General features: G+C 38.0%; 2 protein-coding genes across 4 annotated transcripts in view; one reads left to right on the top strand and one right to left on the bottom strand.

Moving 5' to 3' along the window:
- The window catches only part of TMEM117 (transmembrane protein 117), a 180,624-nt gene that overhangs the window by 18,287 nt on the left and 138,757 nt on the right, over window positions 1-23,580 (top strand). For all 3 annotated transcript variants that reach the window (XM_066549909.1, XM_066549908.1, XM_066549906.1), the window contains exon 3: window positions 8,265-8,397. In XM_066549909.1, coding sequence (XP_066406006.1) covers window positions 8,265-8,397 — 133 coding nt within the window. The remainder of the gene's footprint in view (window positions 1-8,264; window positions 8,398-23,580) is intronic.
- LOC136556384 (P2Y purinoceptor 1-like) lies at window positions 760-6,502 on the bottom strand. The gene is made up of 2 exons (XM_066549562.1): window positions 6,433-6,502; window positions 760-1,781 (listed from the first exon to the last, which is right to left on the bottom strand). Exons 1-2 carry the CDS (start codon window positions 6,500-6,502, stop codon window positions 760-762), a joined length of 1,092 nt encoding a protein of 363 aa, XP_066405659.1.

Here is a 23,580-nt window from a genome sequence, read left to right as displayed (position 1 = left end):
TGGCAGAACAAGTGGCTCCCCTGAAGCAGAGCACTAATAACAAACAACTGCAGTTGCCTGGGTTTGGAGGGAACACCTGCTGCCTGGGAGAAGGCTTAGCACAGCTCTCTAATCCATGCTTGTTTGTTTCGTGAACAGATTCACTGTGGCTCTGACTATCCTCAGGGACTTCATCTTACTATTTATTTTTTGTTTGTTTGTTTTTGGAAATGTGCTGTACTTTCCTGGGTTAATGAGGTTCCACTGCCAGTGGAACTCTAGAGAAAGCAGCATTAAAATGAAGTACTTGTAGAAAGCTTTCTGCAAATGCTCAAGCAGTTCAGCTGTAAGCATTCTGACAGTTATTAATTGCACAATCACAATCATAGCAGCACTTACAAGCTGATGAAGAAATAATTCACAGAAACTATAAGGAGGCTCCTCAACACTGTCTGCTCTTAATCTTGCTGTATTTTTCTCTCCCAGAATTAAAGGAGCTAGTTAGAACTTTTAATCATTTTTTATTCCATGTTGCATGTACATACAGATAGAAGTATTATTTCACACTAAATTAGGGTATGACAACAATATTTAAAATGCCAGTTCTGTAAAGCTAGGAGCTGCTAGTATTTCTTGTCATGTTAAGTTTTACTCTGCATTTCTGTGTATTCTTGCTTATTCAAGAGATATCTGTACAATGTGGGTGACCGAATATGAAATAGGTCTGATGACACAAAGCCACATGAGCAGCTGGAAATACAAGTCTTTGTACACTGGAGTTTAAGTCATAGTTCTCAGGGACAGGGTGATGTCCCTTACCCTTCCTGTCAGACAACAGCAGTACTGGCATTTGGGATGACATTTTATACTTTTAATTCTTTCATAGAATGTCTTATTTGCTATTGTAAAAATGATTGGGTCAAGGCAACTGTTGATGCTGCAGATGATCTCTGTGACTTTGTAAATGGCACTTAATGTGCCCATGTTCCCACAGGGTGGTTGACAATTAATTCTGTAAATTAGTATCACCATCATCATGACATGGTAAGGTATGAAAGAAACAGCAAACACAACCATAGCAGCTGAAATCAGTAAGAGAGGCCTAACAAATCTGTTCCTTCTTTGCTGGCGTTTACTGAATTGCAGCAACGCTTTGAGAGTCAACATATAGCACGTAAAGATGACTGTGGCTGGAATTAGGAATCTCAGTATAATTTTGGAGACTGTGAATGGCACAGCAAATTGTAAAGGTTCTTCAGTGATATCCGGGTGATCCGTGATGCTGTGCTGTCTTCTAGATGCAACTGTGTAGTAAATCTCAGGCCCCGATGCAATCGCTATGAAGATCCAAACCCCGATGGTGCAAAACACAGCCTTTTCTTTGTCCCACCATGTCAATGAGCTGATGGGATGAACAGCACCTATGTATCTGTCAAAACTGATGAGTGTCAGGAAATACACACTTCCATAGATATTAATACTAAAAAATAGTCCTATGATCTGATAAAACTCTTGACTGAAATAGATAGCAAACTTCTGGATATTATAATATACTGAAAAAGGTGCCACGAGAGTCCAAGTAAAGTCACACAGTGCCAAATTAAAGAGAAATATGGTATTGGTAGTCCATGTCTTCATGCAGTAAACATAGTGTCGTAGTGCAAGCATATTGCCTAGAAATCCTGTTAATAAAGTGAAAAGGCAAACCAGAATCAGCAAATAACAGTACCACTCCAGCTTAGGATTTCTGTTGCAAATGAAAATAATGCATGTACCATTCATCATCTGTCCACGGGGTATGCCTGAAGGGAAAAGAGAGACCAACAGCCTTTAAAATAAAAACAGAGTTGGATACATTGCATTTAAAATTCAAAAATTATAAGTTAAATTCAGTGTTTGAACTGGCAAAAGAATTCAGAACACAGTATAATGTACAAACTCTCTCCTCTATCTGAAAGAAATGTAAACTTCAAGTAGGTAACACAGCTTACTCTACAACACCCACACAAGCAGATCTTCATGAACTTATATGGGAAGCTTTATGTACTTTCCTCTTTGCTATTTACTGTAGTGTACGATGGATGTGAGAAAAAAAGTGTGCACTCTCAAGTGAGAGCAGTGTCCCTTGGCCACTAATCTATCTTTGGAAAAAGCAGAGGAGGTGACAGAAGGACAGTAATTGCCCGTGCTCATTCCATCATTGCTTTGATTGCCTTGAGCATCCATATGGGGCCTAGGGGCAAGCTTCATGTGGGCAGCTGTGCACTGAGCTGCGACTGAGATCACAAAACAGCACCAAAACAAATGAGGATAGAATTCTGCTTTTAGTGAAGGCCACAGAAACTTTTCAGTCTAAAGTGCTAGACAAAGTGCTTTTTTTGACCTTTTTCTTTGATTTTCTTCTGTAAATATTTGTCCCAGGATTAAAAGATTGTGCTTTGGTAGGGTTAGAGAATATTCTTTTCATCTAAAGTTATGGCCTACTTTGTATCAATTCCCATTATGGAATATGTAGAATATAGATCTGCAATGTATTTTTCAAAGCAAGTTTTTACTGCTTATTAAGTCTTATGCTTAATTCTAATGGTTTTTTTTCTCCTAATAAAGCCAAAGGCTAGAATATTCTGTCAGAATGAGCTGTCACCAATTGTAGTTTGTTATGGTTCTAGAAAATTTCCAAATGATGCCAAACTGTGAGGTCTGTCCAAGTAGAAGCTTTTTATGAGGATCATCCAAACAGCAATTTATAGATCAGAGTCCACTCCAGTGCTTGCTAGGATGACAGAATAAAATTTTCATCAGTACAGGCCACACTTTGAGTGGAAGAAAGGACCTTTTCAGAATGTTATTGATAAATTGAAAATTTTGAAACATCTTCAACCATTGAGTTGGCAATAGTGGATTTTTTTCCTAAGGTAATGTTTTCCTTTCATGTCAAGCTTAATACATTAAGACTTTTCCAAAGGTATGTTCACATACATGGGTCAAACAATAACAAACAGAAGAAGCAGTGAAGACCTGCTAAATAAAGACTGCATTATTGTGCATTGCAAGTTTATGGTCCACTCAGCTACCTGACAAAAATATGTTTTAGACTGTACTCAACACAATTAGGAAGGAAAGTGGTTTTTCTAGAAGCTCAGCAACAAAGGCAGTCAAATGACTTTCCAGGAAATGATGGAGATAGAAAACCATCTGTTCTACTCACAGTGTATTTCACAGGTGGGGACTGTTTGTTCTATAAATGTATTTTTTAAAGTATTGAAGCAGTGGACTTTAACCTAAGGTAGCTATACTTTCCCTGCTCTCTAGCCTTTGTGAATATAAAAAATTACACAAACTGTGTAATTGTTTTCTTGTGACATTTATAAGATATCCCTGTAAATTCTTTAAAATGTGAAAGATAGTTAAGTAACGTTTTCTCATGATATGTTCAATTAAAAGTAGTTTGAATAGGTATAGGAAATTTATATTTTCCTAAATCCTCTTGGCTAGAGTTTGTGTGTTCTTGGAATTAAATGGTGTTTCCTACCTCTCTGCCTTCCTTTTCAGTACTTACAAATGGCAGTATAAGTAAGTCCTAAACTGGCTACAGACAGTATGGCCATAGCTGCACCAGGGAATTGTAATGCCAGGTTCCCAATCTTATTGAGCCTCTGGCCAAGGGCTATGGGTAAGTCTAAATGGAGGGAGGCAAACAGCTGTGCCACCTGCTCTGCTTTGCTCCAAGTTGGCCATATAAAGTCTGGATGTGCAGCCTTGTAACTGTGTTAGGGCTGTCACAGACTTGAACAAAGCAAAACCCCCTATCTCCTTCATCACCTTCAGTTTGCTGGGCTGCACTCAGGGCTGAGCTGTGTGAAGCTGGTTTTGTAGCTGAAGGGAATGGAGCTGCCCAGCTGTGTAAGGTGCATTTGGAGCTCAGAGAGTAATTAGAAAATATGTCTGTTTGTGTAGGTATTTCCCCCATGTCTACCTTGGGATTCCTGTTTGAATTTTCTAAAATATTTCTGCTGTCTCCTGTTAATTCTTTGTATTGTAGTAGAGCTTAGAGACCATAAATAAGCCTTGGTTCTTGAAGCTGTGCTTTGCAACTGAAGTGAGTGACTTTGAGGGTGGACAAAGAGGAACAGGTGGAGAGATAAAAAGAACCTTTCCTGAGATAACTTAATAAGCAAGAGGAAAACACAAGGGGTTTGACTCCCAGCTTGGTGCTATTCCAGGATCTCCTGGTCTTCCATCAGAAGAATTTAAAGCCTATACAATCACAGATGCAGTCTGACTGCATGCAGGAAGACAGGCAGCATGCCCTGCTCTATGCTGAAGCCATTGGAGCTATCCTGATGTCCAGAAGATATGTGCTGTAATAATTTTCAGAAGTGACATTTTTTTATATCAGACAATAGCAAGTTTTCTGTCTTCTGTCTTAGCACCAACAGCATAACTAAAGCTACAGGATATGACTAGATTGTCTTCACAGTTTGAATCCCAAATTTTGCATCTGTATTTTAAGAAAACTTTCTGAACATTACAGCATTCATCGCTAAGTCCATGTTTTCTTAAGCAAAGCCAGCCAACACACATACACATATTGTTTGGGGCAGAATGAGCAACAGCACCATGGCATTATAGTGTGCATGTGTTGTTAGTACTGGCTAAAATCAGACTTGCCGGACTTTGATGAAAGTAGAATTGATTTTCAAGGTTAAAAAATACTTCCCAGTTATTGAGGTTAATTTTTCAGTTGAACAGTTTCAGTCATAGATGAAGATGACCCAGAGCACTAAGTAGGCAGAAAGAGCAATACCTTGATGGTGCACCCAGAATTAAAGGAATACATCTCATTCAGTGAAGAGCTTGGTGTTAGAATATTACAAATATGCCCAGGAAATGGTTGAAGTTTATGGTTTCCATCACTCATAATTAAGACAACAAAGCATGCTAAATGCATGGGTAAGAACTTACTGTTTCTCTTGTTTCTGCTTCTGCAGTTTAATGAGTGCAACCATCTTATGGGCTGTGGATCTAAAGATACTGGAAAAAACTTTAGTTTTTTAAAAAGTGACCTGTTTGACTCAATTTTTTGTATCTGCCTATTGAGTTGTCTTTTCTCTTGGACTGGAAAAAAAAATAGTGGTTGGTTACTGCCTGGTTTGTTGCAGGACCCTAAATGCTGACATCTCTGCTACCCTGTGTTCCCCTAATACTGTTGATGTGCTCTCCAAAGCCTTGGAGCAGATAAAAAGACCTGTTTACAGTAATAAATTACATTTTGAGGAAACTTCTGGTGGAGCTAGGAAACATTATGATATGACAATCTTGATTTTTGTATATAGTTAATTCACAGTTTATCACTGGTGGTCATTCATATGTCATTTAACTTACATTTGCAAAGGTCCATTAGGCTTAACACATTTATTTGGGGTTTTTTCTGTGTATAATTTTTTATGTGTAAATATATCCTAATAACCATGTTCTTCTCTGTCATACCTGTCAGAGTTTACTTTACATTTTTAACAAGTTCAAATAAGCAACAAATTTTCCCTGAAGTAAAAAAAAACCCAAAAAACAAAAATCAAAAAAGAAAGCTGAGTCAAATGCTTATTTTGTGTATTATTATTCCTTATCTACTCTCTTTTCCCTTTGCTACTTTTTGTTTGCTATTCTTTATGGTAAAAGCCCTAATTTTACATGAACTGTTTTATTTTTCTGGAATTACTCTGAGAATTTTGTAGGGCTGTATTGAATTGTACTTTAATCTAGTACAAGTCTATTTCAGTTACTAGATAGGTTTTCCGAATTTCTGACCATTCACACCCCATAATATTTCTGTTGTGTGTAACCTTTTAGCTCATTTTATAAAAACAAAGCATTACACAGACTCCTAGTTTTTGTTATAAAAATAATAAGCATTATTTGCAATTTTTAGTTTAACAACTTACCTGTTAGGCAATCATCTGATCACCTATTTTTATTTCAACTGAATTGATGTGAAAGGATGTATAAAACAATGTGAGCATTATGTGGATCATTTAACATCTTTTAGTTTAAGTGCTTTTAGCATGTTATACTTACTGGTACGGTGGGAGCAATAAGTAACAGCTGTGACATTTGTATGCAGTTAGGTAGGAAGATTGTGCTAATATTCAATTCCTTTCATTTTTACATATCAGTGTTGTGATTAAAGTACTATTTCTTTCATTAAAAAATTATGTTGATGAACCCTGCTTGAGAGTTAATGAAGTCTCATATGGCAAACACAAGCTACAGTAGAAGGAAAGTTAAAGTGGAAGAATTTGCCTACTGAAGACAGTATTTATGAAAATATTATTTTAAGAATATGATATTTATACATATTAGTAGGTATTAATCAGTATATAATAACTAAATAGGAAAAAACGTTGCTTTGGAGGGTACAGGTGCAATGAATATTTATTAAATCTTTCCTCTTACCTGGTTTAGAAAAGTTGGAGTTATCTGTTTTACAGAAGTCTAGATTCCAGGCTGTGTTCTTTCTCTCCATTAATCTGGACCTCCTGAAATCACAACTCTATTTTTTGGGTACTGCTTATTATCCAAGGTGTTGGTAGTATTCCATATGCAATGGCAGCTGTTCAGAGAGCAGGATTCAAACTGGAAGGGAAATATCTTTTATCATTAAGCCCCTCCTCTCAGTAAGTCAGGATAATATGCCATTGCCATAGCAGCCTCAGCTTGCTCTTTAGGGAAGGACAGACTTATGGGACACCCTCAATCTAGCCAGGCCTGGGGCTGTCATGGTTTCCAGCGGTGAAAACGTAGAAGAGTACAGGGGCTTGGGGCATGTATATGTGTGTTTGCACTGTATATGTGTGTTTGCACTTTCCCTTTCTTCACCTTTCTTCACTCACAGAAACCTTGTTGCTACCCTACTACTGGACTGGTCTGTGGACCTGTGTTGCTCTTGTCCCATTGTCCCTTCATTCACCCCTCCTCTATGGACCTGTCACTTCTCTTGCCTCGTGGTTTCCACATCATTCCAAAGTCTCAGCTTTTTCAAAGAACTCTCGTCCTCCAGCTGCTTAATCCAGAGTTCACATCCTACCTCTTCAGCCCATAGCCCATGTCTGCTCCAGATCCTCAAGTCTTCTTCCTCCAAACCTTCCTCTCCATCTTCAGTAGCAAATACCAGTCCTGGAATCTTCCTGTCTGTCTGAATGAGCATTTCAAACTTTTTGTTATTTTCTCCCACTTTATAGCTTCCATCTGTATCCAGCCCTAATCAATGCTAAATGTGGACTTAGTAGTTCAACAACCAGCTGAGAAAAATTGCCTCCATCCCAGACCATTTCACATCTCAGTCTGCTATATCACTTCTCCAGACACTTCCTGTCCAGCTCCTCATATGACTTCTGTTCTCCCTGTTTTCCCATCTCCTAGCACTAGACTGTTCTGTCTCCTTGGTAGATGCTGTCCTTCACTTTGCTGCTTGAATTATCCCTTGTCTTCCTTTAGCCCCTCTTGGCTTCTCCTGTGGCACTCTCAGCCTTGCAAAAGCAAATTCCCATCTCTTGTGCTGGTGAGGTTTTCAATGCTCTAAACAATTGTCTAACAGTAAGAAATGACAGAGAAGGAAAGCTAGCCCAGGAAAAATACGTTTGCAGCAAAAATATAATAAAAGTTTCCCCTAACACCAGTGGCAAGAGTAAGCAGAGCTTCTTTTCCAGTGGCAAGACACATCAGTATTCTTTGAAAAAAGGTATTCTTTGCAGAATAAAGTATAATACAATATCATATGATTAAAGTGATTAAGTCTAAGGAAAACATTCAGTACAAGATTCTACACAGACTCATAATTTGATTACCAAATTAAATTAGGGAAGTAAATAATATTTGTCAGTGGACATACCTCAAATAATTCACTGTCTTAGACATGAAAAGCTGTCTTGGACACAAAAAATAAAATCATGTATGAATCAGTAACTTTTTTAAGCACTTGAAATGCATTGTTGTGGCCTGTGGTCTTTCTCATAATCTCTTAAAAATACTGATATTAACAAGTTATTGTTGCATTTTTCCCCCCTTTGGATTGCAAGTAATTTGTGATTTTGTAGCAATATCTGTTCATGTTGAACTACAGAAGGGTACTTCATCTGCATGATGCTAAGTACATCCTCCTCACACACTGTGGAATAATGTGCTATAGGAAGAAATACAGTTTAGTAGTTTATTTTGGTTTTACTGTGATGTAGACATGTATTTACTGACTGACTAAAATACACCTTCTCATAATTTTTGTACCACAGGTCAATTGCTCCGTCTGAAAATGTTTCGAGAGGACCATGGGTCTTGGATGACGATGTTCTTCAGTACCATCCTCTTCCTCTTCATATTTTCTCACATTTATAACCTGTTCCTCATTATGGCAGGGAATATGAGGTAGGTTCCAGAGTTTATTTTTGTCTCTTTTGCTCTAGAATATACTTTACTGTAAACTTTTTTATTCCTCTGCTTTCTGAATTCAGGTGGAATAGTAATTTAATTGGTTAATTAGCCCAGAGGATTAAAGTATTAGTTATAAAAAATTGAATCCTACACTAATGTTAGCAACTGTTAAATCATAGTAATAATGAATATTATGCCTTTAAAAAAATAAATTAAATTGTAGCTAAACAAATTTGATTTGAATTAGGGCTGAGTGGTTTACAAGATTAACCATTACAATTGTGCCTGGGGAGGAAGTTTAGAGTTAAAAGTAGTTGAAATATCTAAATTTGAGGAAGCTCATGGATATTAAATGGGTAGTATAGTTCTGTTTTGGTTATGTACAATAATATTTGCTGATCCAATTTGTTTAGAATATTCTTAATTTTTTTCCCCATAAGGTGCTCTGACAGAGCAAAATTGTGTTTGGCTGAGACACGAACAGCCATCTATTATATATGAATTATTTTAAATGGACCTCTTTATATTAATTTTCTGTCTTAAGGCCTGCTTTCTCCTATTACATCGACACTTTAATGTGTTAATTTTCCTGAGAAAATCTATATTTGTACATATCTAATATGTACAAAATTAGTTTATCGGAAAAAAACCCCACGCAATGTTGTTTATGAAAAGCAAGATAGCATCTAAAGACTTCCCAGCAAGGAATAAGAAATCCAAATAAATTATGAGTTGAACAACAGTGCAAGTAATTAAATTCCTTGTTCCTAGCAGAATATCAGAGCCATACCAACAGACTGATGATGAGTAATGGGCTGTGGTGTGGTGTGTTACAGATCTTAAGCATGTCAACAAAAATGTGCAGTGTTCAAAGTCCTGTAAAAAATGTGACATAAAGTAAAAGGTGAGTAGGAGGCAGACTGCCTGTCACTGAATGAGCATAAGCACAGACCAGCTGGGATGATCATGAGATTGTGACATGGAGACTGAATGTATTGGTTTGAGGAAGGCAAGTAAAGCAGCAGACTCATCGACTGTTTTATGAAACCATCACAGTAATGACGTGGTAAATATGAATGCTCAATAACAGGTGGGCTAATTAGGAGGAGGAGGTGGGGAGCATTGCAGGTTTCTGGCTTCCCTATTTACATAGTTATACTATTATTGGTATCATGTTAAGATTTATATTTGGTCTTTCTAATGTTCCATAAACTAAAACCAGCTAGCTGTTAGACAAAGCATTAAGAACCTTGAAAGCCTGACTCATGTCTGGAAATCAGATTTCATTTGTCCGTCCTCGTTCCTGCTTCCCGTCTCTGCTACAAGCTTCCATTAGCTGCTCTGAAGAGATTGGGTGGCCATCAGCATCCACATCCATGGAAACAGGCACAGCCTAGTACTAAAATAGCTGTGTCAGACAATGTACCCTCTTGCTTTCTGTGGGGTGAAGCCTCTCCTTTCCTGGAGCTTATACCCCAGATCTGGATGTGTTGTGATTCTTTTGGAAGGTTCACCATAATGTCCTCATGGAATTGCATGGCTCTTTCCAAAGTGGGCTGAGGGCTCATTACAGACAGGTTGGCTCTCCATTCCAGCAAGAAAGCATATGGAGCAAACAGTTTTAGTCTCAAACAACAGAACTTAAATCATCAGTAAAACAGAGCTCTTGGATCAGTCCTCTCAAAGCTGGGCTAGAACAATGCGTAGTACATTTGAAAAGTGGGTTTCTACAACAAATGTCATCAAACCCAACTGCTCCATATTGCCCTAATGAAGCGTTTCAAGGAGTGCATTTTTTTTTTCCTGAGTAAATGTAATCCTTATGAAAGCTATTTGCTTCGTGGTTTGTACTTCTGTGCAAAAGAACAGCTCTGTCTATATCTTTTACCACAGTGCCTTGCTAAAATGATTGTCACCAGAGAGCCTGGTTTCCAGGATGAAGGTCAGAGTTTGCCTGCATGAAGGTTATGGTGTTTGTGCAGAGAAACTGACCTTTGAGCCTGTGGGCTCCTAGGAAACACAGGCATGCCAGATTACACATCGTTCAATACAAGGGCTATGAAAGCCTTCCTGTCTACAAGACTAAGTGAAAAATGTTCTTTTTTTCTGCCTTTTTTTTTTTCTTTTCTCCTTGCAATGTCTCTGGATCACCTTTCTCTGGGTTCTGGCACCAGAGGGATTCTGACAAGTTTCTTTGTGTCAGATGTTTGGTCTCATCAATGAAAATCCCTTTCTGGCACACAAGTAGGAAAGTCATACATCCTGCATTATGCCAGCATGGACGACTACAGCAAAAGCCCTTTTGAGGGCTCAAGAAACCTGAAAGCTCTGTCATATAACCATAGCTAAAAAAGGTACATTTTACAGTTGCCAAAATTTGGGGATTTTTTAAAAGTACTTTTTAAAGACATTTCACATGTGTCTTAGTGCAGCAAACCTAAAATAGTGTGAGTATATCCCTTAACAAAATGTAGCATGAGGGACTTGAATTTTCAGGGAAGAGCACAAGCTGAATATTGTGTTCAGTTCTGGGCCCCTCACTACAAGACAGACATTCAGGTGCCAGAGCATGGCCAGAGAAGGGCAATGAGGCTGGGAAAGGAGTCATAAGAGAAGTGGCTCAGGGTTTGTGTATTCTGTAATAAAGGAGACTTAGGGGAGGCCCTGTCACCATCTACAATGACCTGAAAGGAAGCTGTAGTGAGGTGGGGTCCATCTCTCCTCCCAGGCATCTACTGACAGGATGAGACGGAATGGCCTCAAATTGTGCCAGGGTGGTGTGTGTTGGATATTGGAAAAAAAAAATACTTCACAGAAAGGGTCGTAGAGCATTGGAACAGACTGTCCGGGGAAGTGGTGGAATCACAGTCTCTGGAAGTGTTCAAAAGAGGTGTGGCTCTTGGGGATATGTTTTAGTGGTAAATACACTGGTTCTCAGTAGACAGCTGGATTTGATGGCCATGGAGGTCTTTTCCAGTGTTAACAGTTCTATAATTATGTGAACGAGTTGCTGGTATTTGAATTACATTGTACAGCTGTCTGCTGGGTGAAAGCATGACGATTTGAAATAAAAATCTTGTGACTAATTGGAATGTGTCTTTTCAAATTTAAAGTCACTGGGTTTTTTTTTTTTTTTTCTGTGATGTTTCCTTTTAGGTACTTCATAGTGTAGGGCATTTCACAGTGTAGGGCACTAATCCACTGATCACTAGTGTAACGTCACTGGTCTTGTAGTCAGAACTGAATATCTGGTGACCATATCTGTTATCAAAATACTACTGAATACTTTTTTAAAAAGTGAGGGACTTGGGTGTACATTTATTATCTTAGGTCATTTAGATTCTTAAAAGTAAGCAGTGATTTTGAGCTGTGTAACAGATGAGCAACATGGCTTATTCATTAAAGGCTGTATTTGAGACATGAATGAAAGGATGAAACTTTTATTTTTCTGTATCAAAAAGTATCTTGCGGCAAGGCCACGTGGTGGCAGCAAAGGGCACAGTTTAAGACGCTAAATCCCCTGAAAGTATAAGGGGATCCTCACTATCAAACTGTTTTCTGGGTTTTTCTGTGCCACAAGCAAATTCAGAGCCCTTTATTTATTATTTCTTTCCTTAAAGGAATTTCAGGCCTGGAAATGTCCAGGGACTGTCCCATATTTTTGTCATTTCTGTGTGACTTTTGTACCCTTGGCATACTGAGGTATTCCAAGCCTGTACCTACTCATATTGAAGCTTTCCCAACCATATTGCTTTAAGCAGAGAATATACCACCAAAAGGAAACCCATTTTCTTCTTTGGGAGCCTGCATCAGTAAATAATGCTTTGATGTTTAACATTACAGCACAGTGGTGTCCTTTTCATATGACATCCAAAAATCAAATTTATGACTGCTTCTGTCACAAATGTCAGCTGTCTTGTCCTAGATGAAGAGATTTTCAATTGTCCAAAGGATGTTCTGGTGCATCATTATTCAACACTGCAAAGTGTCATTGAAATAACAGACACAAACCCATTTTCTCTTTAGCTGCAAATTGTCACATCACTGCAGCAATGATACAAATTGTTGGGGTTGTCTTCTTTGAGTGTGGCATGTGTCAGGAGAAGGTTTGGTGTGAATTTGTTACCTGTGCTGTCAAAAGGTTTTGGTTATTCTTATTAAGCACTAGGAAAGAGCGCGTATTTTTTGATGTAGTTTTATCTTCTCTTACTGCTCATTTCCTTTGCAGAAAAAGTGTGGAATTTCAATACATTTTACATTACTTGCAGAAATTCCTTAGGAATAGCAATGCAACTTTAATTAATTTTAGTTAGAGTGATTTAGTGGATTTGGACCCAATTACAATCTGCATCTGACAAATGCCTGTACAGAGGGCTTGCATTTTGTTTGTCAGGCTGAAACAAGGAAACATTGGTATATTTAAAAGCCACAGTAATAGCTTTCTATTAAATACTTTACCCTTATCCAAATTAGTTACTGCTTCTTTTCCTTATTCCCCAAGATACAGATTATTGTGTCCCTGGAAATGTGTATTTATTCAAAGCTTAAAAGCTACATGTTGTTCAGGATTCTGTGCTTAAGTTTGATTGCTCATTAGAGTCAAGGATTAGTCATCATTAGCATAATTTTACAACAAGGTTTAGAGACAACAAAGATTTGGTCTGTTTTCCTAACCATGGTTACTATTCTACAGAGCTCTGAGGCCCACAGTGGATCTATATTAGGCCTCCAGTATACTTTCATAGCAGTGTCTACTTGGCCATATGTTTTGTGGGCTTTATTTTGATGTGTCCTCTGTGTATATTTGGTGTAGCTGTGTATTTGTACTGTAGTCATGCTCAATATTTGGCAAAGATTATAGTGTTGTACTGTGAGCTTCAGTAAGTTCAAGCTTTTGTGAACTGCTGGAAGGAAAGGGTCCAAATCTGTAAGGCTTCTGTGCTGTTCTCAGACATTAATCTTTTGGGGCCATCATTCTTTCTCAAAATGTGAGAGGAAAACAGGAACACTCTTAGAATATTTGTAGCTTCTAAAGAGCAAAAACTGTGACAGGTTTACATTATGGAAAAGTATATAGAGGCAGAAAGTTTCTTATTTCCTATTGTATTATGGTTATACAAATTATGGATGTAAAATATTGCTCTAAGAATGCAGTCTGTAAGAGGTTTACAAATTAGCCTTTTTATTACAGGTTGTCCTCCCAGCTGGCATCCTAAGGCACAGGTGTCTAGTGAGATCACAGCAGCAATAGATACTGTATTTTCCAAGGCACTGTGATTGGAAAGTGTCTTGAGACAGGATTAGTACTTGAAAATCAAAGTAATTGAAAATTCCAAGCTAGTTCATGGTGTTTCAACCTTTATAGCTAAACTTACTCCCAGAAAAACTTACTTACTGGTCAAAAAGTACCTCTCCATGTTGCCATATTGCTTCTGTCTTCTGTGAAGTAGACTTCATCAAACTTTTCCTTCTTCTAAGCCAGGAAATGGCAAAGAATAGAAAATGCTTAATTTATGTGTAATTACAAGATGATGATTCTGAAAACCTAAACCTTTTAATGACCAAGAAACTCATTCCCCAAACCACACTCTCTGCAGAGAAAGGGCAAGAGAGGTCTTGCCCATCCCAAAACATTTGGCATAGAATCATCATAGATCCCAGGGAGGATGGTATCCCAGGACACCAAAGAGCTCTCTTGTCCATAGAACTATCCCAGGACTGCCTGCTGGTTGTTGGTATCAAAGGCTGCCAAAACTCCTGTGGCATAATTGTCTCTCTCATAAGGCAGGTCAGTCAGGGTGAGAGCAATGTTAATCACTTGGATAGAATGACTGAATAAGATTTTGTGGAGAACACCAAACAGTGAGAAAAAAAATCAAACTCAAATTATTTTCCTGTAAACTCTTTTAGAAAGCTTACAGGCAAAGGCCAAACCACAGAATCTCAAGTGACACATACCAGTTTTGGAAGGAGTTCTTTGTCAAGATACAGGCAGAAGACACAGCTTGGCAGTAAAGTACTTGTCATGTGGCTGATTGAATTAGTCTAAGGTACTTGTAGGTGTTTAGGTAAGAATTATGGTTGTAGCACTGTTGTAAACCCCCTTCGTCTAAGAGCTTTTTTCCTATTGCTCAAAATCAATGACTCCGGTTCCAAGAAGGTTGTCACTGATAAGAGAAGCCAGAGGGAAGAACTGCAAGTGCTGAGCACAGCCAGACCTATTAGCTATGAGCAGCAAACACAGAGGATGCTGGAGGCTGTGGTGGGAAAAGCATGGGAGAGACAAAGGCATGTCCAGCACCAGAGGGATCTTGGTCAAACCCTAGACAGAGGGAGAAGCAGACCTGTGTGGAGGGATAGAATGTAAGAAAATAAAGATAGTGCAAAGGTAGTCTCAACCCTGAGGAGTTGCAGCTGCACTAATCACCAAGGAGTAGGAACAGGCCTGCCCTTAACAGGCCACAGCTGTGTCCAATAAGGATGAGTGCTACAAAAGAGTGGGTTAGCTGGGTGAGGAGAGAGATGGAGTTTGTTGTCTGTGCTGTGAGGAGATGCCTGTGAGAAATCACTGAGAAGATATGGAATGTTTGCAATAAGATGGCAACAGCTCTGTGGCTGTGTCCTAGCTGTCCTGTGGTGTTGCCATGATGAGATTGATGTGCCTATGGGAATGTCTTAGGGCTTTATAGACTCCTTCCCCTTTCCTCTTTTCAAATAAATTTCCTTTCCAGTGCAAGGAATAAATGACTAGGTAAATTGATCACAGCACAATGTTATTAAACCTTATGCAAAAGTTAATTGATGGCACTATTACAGATTTTCTTATTTCATACTCCTCTGTATTGACTTGACATGTAGACATTGAGAGTGTTTTCCTTTAATCACACTAACCTTGCTGCTGTGGCATTGTCCAGTAGGATTATGTGCAAATGCTCTGCTCCAGCAGCTGTCTTGCCATTTCAGGAGCTATAGCATTGCTGCTGTGTTCAGTTCTTGTTTTCTTTACCCATGACACATGTGAGTTGAGTTCCCTGAAGACTGTAAAGTACTTTTCTGTAGCCCAGATTATTGAGTTCCAGAGAGAAGGCCAGTCTGTGGAACAAGTTAGTGGCTTGCCCTGTGTTTGCAGCTTATGAACTGAGGCTACGTGTCTGTGGGTAATATCTCTGTGTAGAAGGTCCAAAGACACCTCCTGAGGCCTGTTAGGGAATAGTCCTTTTGGAATAGTCTGAGTAAAGCATAGTTTCTTCTTTTCTAGGATATCATGTTTTTAGGTCATCTCACCTTGAGCTAGAAAATCTGTAAAGCTGCAATCTGCACTTTTAAGAGGTTTTTACTTTGCCAGGGAAACCTAAAGTTGAGGTTTATCTTCTGAGAGACCTACTGCCAATTTCCTTTAGCTGAGGAGCTGGTGCATTACTGTACTGCTTGCTTTTAGCTTACAGGAGGACATTGAGATAAACAGTGTTTCAAAAATAGAAATTTAATAGTGAAAACTTCCATTAAAATCAGTTTTTTAAGAAGAGAAGTCTTCTTGACACTTTTTATCCTTTTTAGTTTTGGCTGAAAACCCTGAAGATACCAAGCACCTGGAATAGAAAATTCTGTAGCCCAGCTGCCACCCTAGTGAGCCATTTGCTTGCTCTAGGTACTGCTGCTGTGTTCTCCTTTTTTCATCAGAGCAGAGCTGGGGAGAAGAGCCCCCTGTCCCCAGCATGCCTGCCAGCAGCAAGGTGGGGGTGGCAGCAGATGGGGAGCAGCCTGCTTCCCAGCCCTCTTGGGCTGATGGAGGGCAGGCTGCAGCTGGCATGGAGGCTGCTGAACATGAAAGCCATGGCAGGGAAGGGAAAGAATTGGAACGCGCAGGAAGAAATTTTGCAGGCGTTTGGTGTCCCCTGGCAGCAGCAGCACTGATGGCATTCACCAGATTTGGCCCCTGTGGTGCTTTCAGCTCCCACAGGTAATGCAGGATGATGGGCTCTGCCCTTCTCACACTCCTGGGTGCATCAACTGCCTTGTGTTTGCAGGTGACTGCTTGTGTGAATTAAATTGAGCATTTGAGGTAATTCTTGCTAGATTATGCCCCTAATGCCATAAGCTAACCTGCTCTTGCTAGAGAGGGCAATTTGAAGTATCTGGTTTTTTTCACTGTTTAGTAGTACAGGGGATAATGGAAGAAGATAGAAAAACCATTTTGCTTTCTGAGAAAATATGACTTGGGCTTTTTAAAAACATTTAAGATTGCAGTCCCTCCCACAAGTACATGCATCTGTATGATGCATTTTATTGTCATCTTGAAAAATTACTGCACAGACATCTTTATATAAATGTCTGAATTTAGCAAGTGATAATGCGTGTCTCCCTGTTGCTTTATCTGATGGTGAAACCATCAATCACCCTTAAAAAGACAACTGTAACAAAGATAAGTAGTCAATTTTAAAAATATTTATCTGCACTTTTCAGCAATTGCCTGTTTTCTAGGTCTTCTTAAAGAGAATCTCTAAGTGTGATATAAATAAAACAATCCTTTAGTGCTTAACCTGCATGGTTAATGCAGGTTGTTTTTAAAGCAGGGTATCACTTGTAGGTGACACCTCTTCATTAATATGTTCATACCTCTGCAAATCAGCAGACTAAGAAATGTGCTTGTACATAGGAAGTTATAAATGTTTGATGCCAATTAAAAATGGACTACTTTTTTTCCAAAACAGAAAATATGGTGGGTTTTTAAATCAAAGTCTTCTGGATTTTTTTCACCCAGGCTTATGAATTTTGTTTGTGAAAGGGAAGCTACAAACAGTTTTTGAGTTCCTAGAAAACCCTCAGGTATATTCCAGTGAGAGAAAAACATTAAAAATATCCAAGTGTTTTAATGTCCACAAATGACATGGACAGATTGGAAATAGTTACCAGATTGTAAAGGGCTCAAATCAAGGTGGTAGAGCAATACTGTATGTCATTCCTGCTACTTGCATTATTTTGTCTGAAATGTGACCTGGTTAATCTAAAATGAAAGTAGCAGTATTTTCACTATAGAATTGGACTTTTGAATCCTTAGTCTTTTCTTAGTAATACTCATAGTATGGAAAAACCTTCATACTAGGCTCCCAACAGGAAAAAAGAGAGTAAATTTGCAGAGGGAGGAGAAATTTTCAAGATTTGATAAAGAAAATGAAATCTACAAAAGTACTCAGGACTTTAAAGGCTTTTTTACTTTATTTTTTTTCCAGTTGATTACTCAGATTGCTGTTTTTTTTTCTCTCTATGGCTCTTTGTGCCAAATCTTGAGTTCTTTTGTCAGAATGTGCACTAGATGATCCAGGAATTTTTTGCTTGCTAGTAGCTGCAGCCCTCCACTTTCTTTTGCATGTTAACAAGAAATTGTGTCTTAGAATGTCTTCAGTGTTTTTCACAGCATTACACATTTTAAGCATTTAAGCAAACTCTATAGGTTTTGAAGTAAATGGTTTTATTTGCTGTGTAGTAACACTTTACAAAGTTTTGAGGCAGGAATTACTCCCTTCTTTTTTTTTTTTTTTTCCCAGAACTGCTTATTCTGTAGTTTCAGCACCTAAAGGAACTTCACATTCAAATAAGTAGCCAAAGCACCAGTTACAGCAAACTGAAGCAGATTTTTCAATAAAACATTGAATCCTTACTGGAAAAAAGTTAACAAACAGTCTAAAATTCAAGAATTCAAAAATAAGTTTGAATAATGTACAGATTACTTATAAAGAAGCTCTTTAATTTAGCAAATTTTTTTGCCATCTGGTACCACCATAAGTAGTTATGTGCCAAAAGCTTTCTCTGTGTTATCATTTTTCAATTAAATTTACTGTTAGACCTTAAATTAGGGTGAAAGTTTCAGGATTATTAGACAAAATGCAGTTACATCCATTCTTGTCAATTCTGCAGTAATATTGTATGAAAGAAGGAAAGGATAGTACATTTTAGTATGTAAGTGTTTGTGAATTGGTACCTGAATACACAGATATATATATATATCTATATGTAGAGTGAGAGGAATTGTGATATATTGCTGTTTCTGAAAAAAAAAATGAAAATATACTCTTTTAATTCTACAGGCATTTCTTTGCTTAAATTCATTACTAGCTGTAGTTATTTAAAGAATTTTTCTCCTTTTTTAAAGTATGTAAAACTTTTAATGCAATTCACTCTTTAAGGAATGAAAGAACTTAAAAATAGCTGAGTGCAAGAATTCTGAATTTGCATGCTGAACTGTACTCATATAGGCATGCAAAAAAGTTAATGTAACTTAGGATACAAATGTTTTCCAATCCAAAATTCTTCATGTGATGATTTCTTACAGAAAATTTCTAAGTATAAGTTAGAAATGTTTTGCCAATTACCAACGTTCACCTAGGAAAACATAGGATAGGAATTTATTTTTAGAGACAATTTTGCTGTAGCAGAATCAGCATGACTGCAATGGAGAGCACTGCTGGTTGTAAAAATTATAATGAAACATTGAAAATGACAGGTTAGAACCTATCTAAATGGAATCAACCTGTAAAATGAATTGTGATAATATGACTTTCAGTGACACATGCTCTGAAAAGTGGAGTCAAGATGGACAATAGGTTCTGCTTCTTTCAGGTAGCCCATTGTAATACCTCAAGTCTATCTAACTCATAATGGTAACTGAGAGCATAAACTGGTGCTAGGTAACAGCAGCATTTGACATGTGCAGTGCCACATTTAGTCCCACAGAGAAGAATAAATGAGAATAGACTCAAAAGAACCTTTTCCTAGCCTTGAAATGCTTGTGAGGCTAAGAAAGAGAATATTCCTTTAGTACTCTGCTGTAGCAGGAGGTGATGCCTTGCTCTGTATGAAGTACAGTGAGGGACCTTGCAGAGAGCTTTTGTCTTTGTCCTAGAGGAGTGAAGGCTGGTCCTGTGTGCACTCCCTGGGTGACAGGTGAACCCTGGAGCAGTGTGACAGCAGAGGCAGAAACCTGCAGTTGTGACTGTGACACCAGCTATGAGTGACCTGTGTGTGCTGTGATTCCTGGGCTTAGTACTGGGGCTTGCAAGACTGGCTTGGGACTAAACAAAAACAACAAAAAAGAAAAGCCAGGTTAGAGACTTCTGAAACATATCACAAAAGCCTGAAATTTTCCAGCTGAAAATACTCTTAACCTCTGGTCATATGTAGCATCATGTAGCACTTGGGGGTCACAAAGATATTTTCTAGTCTTTTTCAGAATGGTTTTCTCACATTTACCTACTAGAAGTATTCCACACTGAAACGATTTCCATATATGCATACAATAACATGAAGAGAATTAAGATAGGAAAAATGAAGAAAAAATCTCCCTGCCAGTACAGGGACACCAAAATTCTACAAGCTGGAGCATAACACCATCCCAAGCCATCCATCTACGATCAGTTCTTGTGGCTCAGAAACGCTGATCTTTTTAGATATTTCAGTTTTGGACTTTTTCAAGTAAGAACTGTCTACCTCCTCTACTCCTGTAGAGTAAATGGTCAGTTCTTATATTGGTAGGGTTGAGGAAAACCTTGTTTTTAATTTGTTGCTGAAAGCATCCTGTGTCCAGAAGACAGGGCTTACCCCAGGGTATTTCCACACAGTGGATAAGATCCAGGGTTCTCATAGTTTTGTTTTGCCTTATCTTGCAGCTCCATAAATGCAACATAAGCATTAAATGAGCAGAATGCACACAGTGTCAGAGATATGTCTTGAATTTGGTAGTTCTGAGCATTGCAAAGAATTGAATGTTCTCATCTGGTATTACTAGTTCCAGTTGTTTTTCATTTAAAATGAGAACAGTAAGAAAATGGCTATTAAAAAAATTTGTTCACCGCACAGTTATTCTCAGGATTTATACATTAATATTACAGTAGGCTGGAGAAGAAATTTGAAATGTTTTTAGGACCTCTGTGATGCTTAACCTGTGTTCCAATTTCACCCCTTCTCACCTTTCCTGGAAAAAGAAAGCCAAGGAAGGAAGTTTGTTATGTCAGACTTCAGGATTGCAGGGGGACTGGGAGCACACTGTTTAAGATGATTCATTGCAAAGTAGTTTAAATAGATCCTTATTTTGTGAAGGTCTGCAGTTTCCTGATGTTTTTTTGAAACAAAAATGACCGGTTAAAAATTTCCTGTATGTAAGTCTTCTTGTCCATTAAAGGTTAAGAAAGAAGCTGAGTGCATCTTTTTACAGAGGACAAAGTTGTGAAGGAGTATTTAAGACACTGAGTATATCAGGTTTTAGTTGAATCAGGTTTTAGTAGGATTTAAGAGGTCTGAAGAGGGCAAAGTGTGGTCTCAAGAGAAGGAAGAGAATATCAAGTGTCCATCAGGGAGTTTTTCTGGAAGACACAGCCTTTGAAAAGTGACCCAGGTCCCTAAGCCAGCTGGATTAGAAAAATACATGATAAACTGCCTCTTACCTGTTTGCAGCTGACTGGTGTCATCTGAAAAGGGAGCCTGGCCTTCATTCTTTTATCTGGCAGCCCACCTTTCCAGGTGTGCCCAAATGTGCTGCTCTTTACTGATGCTTCAAATTCAAAACAAACAGCATGGATTGTACACAGAAGTAAAAAGCAGTGAAAGGTAGAAACCCATTCTTTCTGTTGAGGTTTTTTTGGTCCCAATGAAAATGTCTAATCAGTTTCTATTTTCTTCAGATTGGTTTCCTGATCTATAACTTTCAGGCTGGGAAATTCAATAAGAAAAATACATTTTGTTCATTGGGTGTTAAAGAAAGGCTTTTTTGGGAGTGGGGTGGGTGGGTCGTCATGATAAGGGAAATTGGGTAGATGGAGCACAGTTGGCAATACCTATACCTCTCTAACTAGTGGTTCATGCAGAGTTTGTTTCCATGAAAACTAAACTGAAATTGTAAAATAACAATTAAGACAGCTAGAGGGCACTGTGGCCAAACATTTGCAATCTGCTATTTAACAAGACCTGATTTATTTGCTAGATGTAAACTGTAAATTGAAATTAACAATAGCTTTAAAGTAACCCCTCATGTCTTTTTTCATATGTAGAATGCATCAAAATTACTGTAAAAATGCTCTTTGTCTTTCATGAGCTTTTGAATGAAGAGATAATATTCAGTTCTGTATATTTTTATTAAAGTCCCACAAAAGAGTATATTGACTATAAAGTATATGGTTTTTTACAGTACCATCTACACATTTTCACATGCTGAACTCTTCTATCCACTACTCACATTTGTCGAATTGATAAATAATTTTTAAGGAAGTTGGTATCCATATGTTATACTAAGACCATTATGTATGTGAATAAGTGACAGATGAGATATTGCTATACATGTCAAAAGTTGGTCCCAAAGGAGGAATTCCGTGCAGTACATAAAATATTGCTGTTTGAGTTTGTTTGGTCATTAGTCTGAATGTTTGGGAATCTAAGTGAAACTAATAATTTTCTGTAACCTACTCAGTTCCCTCACACAGAACTAGCAATATTTCAGCTGTGAGATGTATCTTTGGAAATCTTACCAAAGAAAGGTTCCAGACTTTGACTTACTGAGAATGGCAACTTCTGAACAGACAAGGCTGGATTTAGAGTCAGATTCTGTTGTATTGATTTCTTAGAGGAATGGTTAGCTCTCCTGTGACCTCATTTAAACCAGTAGAACAACCTACTGTGAATTGGTTCTCATGTGAGTAAAGTACACCAAGACTGTCCATAGCTGAACTGCTGTGAATTAGTCATTCAGGTGCCAGATAATCCACTCTAAATCACAAGGTAATTTCTGCTGCATAAGTGATACATGCACAGCTAACGGAGAAAACACAGAATCTGTACAAAATATGTTTTTAAATGTGTACAGAAAAGTGTACTGATACACAAGGCTGTGATGAAATTTGTGATTCAGAGCACTAGCTTTTGCTTTCTGGATCAAAATGTTGAAAATCAAAGGATGTATAACATTATTTTCACAGTTCCAGAGTTCTTGGCTTAATACTTCATCAGGATGCAAAATGGGTATGTATAAGGTTCATTAATGCAAAGTTTACATCTGATATGTCTGGATGTTTTTATCTACATAAATCACATACCAGTTATTTGTTGTTATTTAATTGCACCATCTATTTGATGGAATCATTTATTAATCCCACCTAACTGGGTGTGTGCTGGTAATTATTATCAGTTGTGCAGTTCAGCTGGGATTAGTTTCATGCTGGGTGTTGCAGCTGCACCATGACTCAACTCCTCTCTTTTGTCTCTGTTTTGTTCAGGGAGATGACAGTGTAGGTAACAGCTGAGCCAGTTACTGGCCTTGGGTTTATTGGTGACTTGAATGCATGCTTGAGGCAAAGATAAAGTGATTTCTGTCCTAAGGGAGTAAGTTTTTTCCTTTTCAGGCTGCTTATGGTTGAGCCTGTTCCTGATTTTTGGACTTGTTTTTTCCAGTGTCATTGAAAAATGTGTGTCTTCACCTTTACAGCAGCACTAAGTATATCCTGTAGAAGATCTGAATTTTTAGTAGGCTTGCAAACATTAAATATCGGTATTGAATTTCTGTCACCCTACCAATAGTTATTCTACTTCTCTGACTCGTGCAGAAAGTATGCTTTAAAAATGTTAATTGGAACCCACTGTGCTGACTTAAACAAGTGATTGCACTAAGTGTATTAAATTAATGATTTTTAGGATTTTATACCATATTAACCTTCAGTAGTCTTAATTGAAGCTGATTCTTATCAGTTTGGTTGTTCTTTACTTTCAATGAGAAAATTGAAAGTAAATATAATATACCATGAAATATACCATGAAAAAGAAATGAATGTTTATTGGGGTAGGTATGAAAAAATCAGGTTGACCTGCTAAATCCTTAGATTACAGGGAAACTACCCTGGTAATTGATGAGAGGATAATTGATTCCTCCCATTAAAATCCAGAGTCTTAAGGTAAAAGCTAACTCTCTATATTAATGCTTTGTCAATTCTAAGCTATGTTTGAGGCAATTTAACATACAATGGATTGATTTTCTGTCTTGTACCTTCCTCTGTCCAACAGGAAACTTGTTTGGCTCCCCTCTGTCTTGTGATATAAAGATCAAAACAAGAGTAACTCAGGGATTCAGTACAGTGCGGGTTTTAAATAAAAGTCCTCCTAGCAGATCATTCTGCAAAACACGTATTTCATAAGTGTAAT

Source organism: Molothrus aeneus, chromosome 5 (genome assembly GCF_037042795.1).
Source record: "Molothrus aeneus isolate 106 chromosome 5, BPBGC_Maene_1.0, whole genome shotgun sequence".
Lineage (NCBI taxonomy): Eukaryota > Metazoa > Chordata > Aves > Passeriformes > Icteridae > Molothrus > Molothrus aeneus.
Note: the sequence above shows the minus strand (reverse complement) of the source record. Positions and strands in the feature narration are given on the sequence as shown.